Genomic DNA, 8,221 nt, shown 5'->3' with positions numbered 1-8,221 from the left:
TTGTTGTCATGGAAACAGAAACCAATCGGGCCTTGGATGGACGTCGGGAGTTCTTAACAGCAGCTCGTTGTTCATTCTGATGTTGTTTTTTAATTATATTTTATATTTAATATCATATATTGGCCTTTTTCAGCTTTATCTGAAGGGCCACAGGTCAGACTCCAGCTGGGCCTGCCGCTCTCAGCCTCACTCTGAGGAATCCCACAGTCTGTCACAGTGGAAACTACACCGGGGGACCCCATCCTTGGGGTGGACCCATTTTTGTTGTAGCGTGTTTTGGGGTTTAAAAGCCACAGAGACGCGGTGCTTAGAAAAAATGCATTTCAGCTGTGCTGATGCTCCTGACACGTTGGAACGTTGGGTTGTGTTGCGTGGTTGAGAGGAGGCTGCAAAACACCTAGCAGGCTAGTCGGAAGAACACACACCCACGCTGGTATCGGTAATCCACGGTGGTTCTTTAATACGCCTTCTTCAACAACCATATAAAAGCCCGGCTGAACGACTGCGGCTCAACAACATAACGCCCAGCGTTCATACAACCCAAGCGTTGCAAACAAAACAAGAAGAAAACGTAAATCCGTCCCTCGTTAAGCAGAAGCGTGCAGGCACGTGTCCTCATAATCCCAGAGATAGAGAGAGCAGCGGCACAAAGTGATGACACCATCAACCCTCGACTTGGGTGTCTTAAAGGGACACCACACCATAGTGGCTGTCACAACGTATAAGACTGGGGAAACCTGCATTCAGCTGGACCTGAAAAACACTATGTCCAGATACACACAATCAACTTTTGGAGAAAAATAAAAGATTCTTCATCAGACTAACAACTAAAAACATGACACTTACCTTAACAGTATGGGCTACATCAAATATATTCAAGACCGACAACAACACTTCTCACTGCTGCTAATTTTAACAAAACTAAACAAAAAGTAGAAAAAGGCAATTCACCAAGTCTTGAAAAGTAAAACTGAAAAATAGAAACACAGAATAAAATAAAACATCCATCCAGATCTTTACCACCAACAACATGAAATCTATCTTAATTAAATGGCCAAATTCTCCAATAAATTAGCAATAATAAAGTAAGAAAAAATAAGACATTCAATTTATGGACGCTCAAATTAACAGAGCGACATTAAACGCACCTCATTGCCTGCCGTAGCGTTCTTCGCAGCTGCACTTCACCTCAAAGGTCGGTTAATACATCGGATTTAACTTAACCAAAGTCCAATTAAAGGAAAATAAATGTTTCTAACAAATACAATGAAGAAGATTAAAATAATTCACTGTCAGTTACTGTCGCTGTGAGTTTGACGAGGTCAGCTGCTTCATTTGGTTCTGCCTAAAGTTCTCTCAGTGATCCAGTGTTTATATGATAAGATACGTGTTTAATGCAGAGAGTTGGAATTACAAGTTGGTGAGAAGCTTTTTAACAAAGGTTTGATTTAAGCTTTAAGTTCAAAGGTGAAAGAAATTTCACGTTTGATGAAGGAAGATCAAGGCTAACAAGGACATAGGTCAAAGGTCAAAATAAGGTGAGAAAATATAATAGATATATATAATCAATCAATAAGGTGAAAATATCAGATAAAAGGGTTTTTTTGGTTATAAGGAATAAAGAGGTCAAAGGTCAAAACAAGAGTACTGTTAATTTAAAATTAAAGGGTCAAAGATCAGATTAAACAGGTTACACAGAAAGGATCGGCAAAACTTAAACAAGGATAAAGAAATAATACATTAAACAAGGAAATAAATTAAAAGTCTGAGTTAATGAGAAATTAAACGTTTAAATCAGGTTAAGAGTTAAATTTTAAGCTTTTCTTAGTTAAACTAAATAAAATAATCAGAATAAACGATTGGAGGAAAAAAGCAAAGATGTTGTGATCAAATAGTTTGTACGGCAGAAAGAAAAACATGTTTCAGTAGATTGTATGTTGAAAACCACAGTAGACACAGTAGACTCAAATCATTGTTACTGAGGAATTCTGCCTTAAACAGTAAAGTGTTCTTTAACAGTGTGTGTGTGTGTGTCTGCAGCTGTTCTTTGTGTTGTTGCTGCATCGTTGCCTCAGGGGGAAAGTTGTGTGTGTGTTATGCAGACTAGCAGAGACTGCAGCTGTCAGCAGCCACACACACTTTCTATTCTTCAAATCAAATCACAGTGAAACATGTTCACTGACAGCTCAGCTTCAGCATCGTCTTCATGCTGTGACTGCAGCCGTTCAACTCTGTTTGTCTTTAACCCAAATCATCACAACATGCAAATATAATCATCAAAATGATGTGACTGGAAGGATGCAGCAGTCTGTGCTCCACCTTTCTCCTCCACACCTGCAGGTGTAGAACATGGATGCATGAATCTCTACAGAGTTCTTTGAATATTATCCGTCTCATCAGTTTTCAGTGAACAAAACTCCTCACAGAGCCAAAATAAGCAGTTTGTATCCAACATAACTCAGCTGGACTCTGATGCTCCGTATAACAGCCACACATGAGTCTGGATTCACTCAAAGCATTGAACAAACTTTATTGGAAATGAAGCTTTTGGACATTTGTTCTCTGATATTTGCTCTTCAGCTCGAGTCTCCATCAGTGGGAACATTTCCTGATTCAACTTTTCTTCTGTTCAAATCAAACTCCATGAGAATCAAAGTGTGAATCAGAGTCCTGATGATCAGATTCTATAGAAACATGGAGACTGTAGAGGATTTACACTCAACATGTTCATTTGTTCCCTTCAAGAAAAATCACTCATTCATCCAATAAAATCAGTCGTTGATCAGTTTGATTGACAGGACAGATGATCAGAGGTGCAGAGTTTTTACCTCCATGATTGAAACAGGGACTGAAGAATGGGTGGAGTTTGTGAGTGAAGGAGCAGCCAGTAAAGGAGTAGATCAGAGCTGCAGCACCTACATCATAAAAGGAGACCAGACCCTCCTCATAATCCACAAACACCCCCACCTTCTCAGGACCAGGATGGAGACAGAGACGGACTGAAGGGTCAGCAGCAGCTTTGTACTCATTTCCATTTCTCAGCCTCACAGTCCAGAAACCATCCTGAGGTCTCGCTGTGATTCCTCCCTTCCTGTTGATCGACTCTGTGGCCACTCCTAAAGTCCACTCAGTCTTTCCTTTAACCTGAACCTCAAAGTAAAATCTGCCTGAAGAGAAACTCTGCTCTCCTAAAACACAAACACACACAGAAAATCTCTCTGGGTTGTCTGGAAGATTCTTCCTCACATCACCACAGTACACTTGTTTTCCATCATCAGACAGGATGAGATAAGGATTTGCTGTATCAGGATCCAGAGTCACATCCACCTCATGCTGCTGCACCCTCTGCAGCTCAGCCTCTAACAGCTTCTTCTTCATGGGTTTCCAGACTGTCTCCTCCAGCTGAGCCACAGCTCTCCCCACAGTCCCCTCATATGATGGTGGATGAACTCTGACCTCTGTCCAGTCCTTGTTGGGTGGAGCAGCTTTCAGGGAGGAGAAGCTTTGGAGGAGGTGGAGGTGGTCTTCAGAGCGTGAGAGCTGCTCCACCTCAGAGCTTCTCTCCATCAGCTCAGAGATTTCCTGTTCCAGATCTTTGATGAGACCTTCAGCCTGTTTCTCTGTAGCTTCCTGTTTGTCTTCGATCTCCTTCATGAGCTCCTTCAGGCGTCTCTCAACAGACTCCATCAGAGCCGTGAGGACCTGAACACCTTCTGCTTTCTGTCTGTCTGCAGCATCTTTACTCATCTTCACCGACTCTGTGATCTCCTGAATCTTCAGTCGTCTCTTCTGGATCATCTGCTGAATCTCAGCCTCTGTCTTCTCCAGCTCTGCCTTCTTTCCTTCATATTCTTCTCTCAGAGGAACAAACTCGTGGTTCTTGTGGTCTAAAACAGAGCAGAGCATGCAGACACATGTCTGGTCGGTCTTACAGAACAGCTGCAGAAGGTTATCGTGCTTCGTGCACATCCTGCCTTCCAGGTTCTCCACAGCATCAACCAGCTGATGTCTTTTCAGACCTTTCAGTGTCAGATGAGGCTCCAGGTGAGTCTGACAGTAGGAGGTCTGACACACCAGGCAGGACTTCAGGGCCTTCAGTCTGGTTCCAGTGCAGACGTCACAGGGAACTTCTCCTGGTTTGGCAGCTTGTTGCTCTGAGCTGCTGCTGCTGGCTTTCTGCTGAGCTTCACGTCTGAACTGAGCAACCATCTCAGAGATGAAGGTGTTGACCCTCAGCTGAGGTCGAGTGTAGAAAGTCTCTTTACACATGGGACACTGACAGCTCTGACTCATGTCCCAGTGCTGACTGATGCAGGTTTTGCAGAAGTTGTGTCCACATGGTGTAGAGAGTGGATCAGTGAACACATCCAGACAGATGGAGCACAGAAACTGATCTTCAGATCGCAGATTGCTGGCAGCAGACATGTCTGCACTTTGAGGGAGAAAGAAGAGAAACATTTGATTCAAAATTCACTTTAAATTTCATTTTACAAAGAGAGAAACAAGCGTCAGTAGTCTGAGGAGCTTGGAGAGAAAAGCGTCTGGACTTCTTTAAGTTTCTTTTCTTTTCTTTTTTTTTTTTTTTTTTTTTTTCTTCTAAATGACATCAGAAACAGCAGTATGCGACATTACGTGATGGCAGAGCTTCAGTTCATCCTTTGTCATTTTTTTTTTTTTTTTTTTTAATAAATAGGACAGGGGGAATGAATGAGAGAAAGAGGGGGAGAGAAAGAAAGAAAACCAAAGGGGAGAAGAGACAGTGAGAAGGGGGGGGAAGAGAGAGAAAAAAAAAAAAAGAACTCCTGGGTCACCTGTATGGAGAAAAAAAACAAACAAAAAAAACAAACAAACAGAGGAGACAGCAAACAACAAAGAGCAACATAATAATAGAGAAAACAAAGCACCATCACAATAAACTAGCTAGTCATAGATATCAATATTTACTAAATAATAAACGATATTGTGCAGCACGCAAGATAGACAGCGCACAGTGTGCTTTGAGGCAGCAGCCAAGAAAGCTTTAGTCCGCGTCTGTGAATACCCATGTGTGCATACCTGTGTGGATCAGCATGCTTGCATTCCAAAGGTTTCTCCATGTAATGATCTGCTAGGGAGTGTGGGGGGGCCTCAGCCCCGTCCTCCAGGGTGTGAAGCGGGTATGGAGGAGATCAAAACTCCAGACATCCAGAGGCCCCCAGAACACAAGAGACCAAGGAAGACCAACAGAGGGGCAGCCGCGCCACTGTTCCAGTAAGAGCCGAGGAGAGTCCCAGATGAGGGCTCGCCCAGCAGCCGCGGAGCAGAAGTCAGGGGGAGTTGCAGTGACGCGCCCGTGAGCTCCGCCGGCCCCCAGCTGTGCCTGAGTGACCAATCCCCAGGCCGAGAGGCCGGGGGCACCCCACCTCCAAAGGGGCCCGAGCGAGCCCCAGGCCCCAGGCCCCGACAAGCGGCCGCCAAGGAGTGAGCCGGTGTGTACCCGGACGCCCACCCCCAGACACAAAGAACCACCAACACACCGACACCTGAGGGAGTCCGCCACCGGCAGGGGAAGTGGTGGTGGGTGGAGATAGGCCTCCAAACCTTGGAGGGCCTGAGGTGTCCCCAGAGAAGTGGCGTCTGATACCCAACCTGACATATAGACACAGACATACAGGCACACACAGACACAAACATCCATTCCCACCCTCATGCTCTCATATGCACTCACTCCACACTCAACCAACGTGGAGACAGACATAAAGAGAAGCTGTACACACAATCACACTCCCCAAGCGTACTCTACAAACCGGGTCTAGGTACCCTTGCCCCTGGAGGGGGGAATTGCACCCAGACCCAGGTGGTGTTACCCTTTTCCCTGCGGTGGGGAGAGGCAGACCACCCCGACTCCGCAGCAGCAGGGAGGCCCCACACCCCAGACCGCAGTCGGACGGCCAACTCCTCCTACTAGCCCTCCCGCTCCAGCAGGCCGCAGAGAATGGGGGTGGGAGAAGACTCCAAACCTCCCTCCACCCGCTCATTGTAGTGTTGATGCATATGTGTTCTAAGGTGCAATTAAAACCCAGGAGGGCATGGAGCTACCTGCCAAGGAGCAGCAGGTAAGCGCATAGTCCCTCCTGCTAGCCCTCAATGACTAAGTGTATTTAAAATTGAGAGGTGGGCAACGACGTCAGGGGTGAGGTATACACCCTTTAAGTTTCTTTTCATCACAGAAGCTTCTTCACCTCATCCTCAACACGGACCAAGGAATGAATACTGCACTTTTGGAAGAACTCCCTCCACTGCAGCCTCTTATCGTCAAAGGGACGGAGGTGGAGAGGGCAAACAGCCACAGATTCCTGGGACTGCAGGTTACATCAGACCTGAGCTGGACTCTCAACACTACAGCAACTGTGAAAAAAGCCCAGCAAAGGCTTTATTTCATTAGGCTGCTCAGGGAAGCTGGCATGAACCACCACCCTCTCACCCAGGCCTGCAGAGGACTGATAGACAGCATCCTCACCGCAGGCATCACTGTCTGGTATGGAAACACTACACAGACAGAGAGGAAGGCTCTGCAGAGTCAGAAAGTCTGCAGAGAGGATTATGGGAACAACACTTGCATCCATGGACCTGCACATACAAAGCTGCACATACAATCTCAGACACAACAGAGCAGACAGCAGCATCACACACAGAACACGATTCTTCAACAGCTTCTTCCCCACAACTGTCAGACTGACGGCAAACAAAAACACACTGAACACTTAAAATAACACAGCACTACTTAACCTCACTTTGAATGTATCATCGGTTCACTGACCATCGGGCAATACACTCACAACAGACTTGTGAAACAGATCTGTGCAACAAATGTGTAACACTGTGAGTGCAATAAGAAGTAGAGAACTACACACTCTCTGTACATTTTCTTCTTTTTCTTTGTATATAGAAAATAGTACGACTACCCTACTCCGGACTTCATTTCTATCCTTCTGCTTTTTCTGTCTTTATATTGTTAAAGTGTGATTTGACTTGGAAAGCTCTGCACAAGTATTCCACTGTGCATGGACTGTTGGTCCTGTGTGCAAATGTCAAAATAAAAATCTTGAACCTTCAGTTCTCAGAGTAACTGGTGGAGACCCAGCAACACACTCAGAGACAAACTGGTTCATCTGAAACACAAACTGAACAACGTCGTGTCTGCTGTACAGTGCAGCGTCCAGATGAACAGGATCAACAGGATGAACATCTTTTTAACAGTCGTTACAAAGATGTGAAGTTGTTTGGCTGACACAGACAAACAGTATCCCACATTCTTGATTTTTAGCTCACAAACACGTCTTATAAGGACTTATTGATCCTGAAATGTTGGAGGTTTTAGCTCTTTAAACAGTAAAGTTACAGGAGGATACAGATAATTATCAGGAAAATGTCCTCGGTTTGTTAAAACGATCCCGTCCGATAACACACGAGAACAATAAATGTATAATTTTCTGTTGTAACCCACAAACTGAACGGTCACACTCATCTTTCATGTTGTCACTAAAACATCACTCCTTCCACGTCTAGTTGGTCGTGATGGAGGCGGAGTCCATTGGGTCCGCTTTCCCTGCCCAGCCGATGTTCCTGACGCAGAGAAACAGATCCTGTTGGGGATCCCTACCTTGGCACAACACCTGCCATGGTCTTTGCACACTCACCACAGTAAATGCATCATGTTGTGAGCTTTACAGTATCATAGTCAGAGAAACTGGTCAGGCCGCTCTCTCTCCACAGAGCTTTTCTTCAAATTTTTTATTTCTCTCTCGCTTTTGCAACTTTGTACTTTTGTATTACTCGCAGCAACAACTCCACCTCATTGTTAGTCCATTTTAAAACTCGGTGCTTTTCCTCCACCTTTTGCCGCGACGTTTCAAACAGCTGGAAAGTGAATAAGCAGCAGACAGAAATGAGACCGGTCGAATCGTCTTGCGTTTCACGCATGCGCAGGACTGGAACGTAAGCGTTTTCAGCCGTCTTAATGTGGACGCACAACTCTGTGAAAACGACTGAAAACACTAGTGTGGACGCGGAGCGCTGTTTTCAAATCTATCCGGGCGAGTGTGGACGTAGCCTAAGTGGCACCATGGAGAAATGAGGTGGCGCTCTAGACCCTGATGAAGTGAACAGAGTGAAGATTTGTGTAGAAGCAGGAAGTGTGATCAGCTGCACTCACCACTGTTGCTGAGAGAAACCTGATGGA

General features: G+C 45.3%; 1 protein-coding gene across 1 annotated transcript; it reads right to left on the bottom strand.

The window, feature by feature from the left end:
• Positions 1-2,494: 2,494 nt before the first annotated feature.
• On the bottom strand, positions 2,495-8,221 carry LOC146578185 (E3 ubiquitin-protein ligase TRIM21-like). Its single transcript, XM_085268561.1, has 2 exons — positions 8,195-8,221; positions 2,495-4,432 (listed from the first exon to the last, which is right to left on the bottom strand). The coding sequence occupies exon 2, from the start codon at positions 4,423-4,425 to the stop codon at positions 2,755-2,757; it is 1,671 nt and encodes a 556-aa protein (XP_085124687.1). The 5' UTR covers positions 4,426-4,432; positions 8,195-8,221; the 3' UTR covers positions 2,495-2,754.

This window comes from Mchenga conophoros, linkage group LG3 (assembly GCF_057382185.1).
Source record: "Mchenga conophoros isolate Kocher_MC1m ecotype Shallow Benthic linkage group LG3, M_conophoros_male_GT1.1, whole genome shotgun sequence".
NCBI lineage: Eukaryota > Metazoa > Chordata > Actinopteri > Cichliformes > Cichlidae > Mchenga > Mchenga conophoros.
This window is presented reverse-complemented; position numbering and strand designations above follow the sequence as displayed.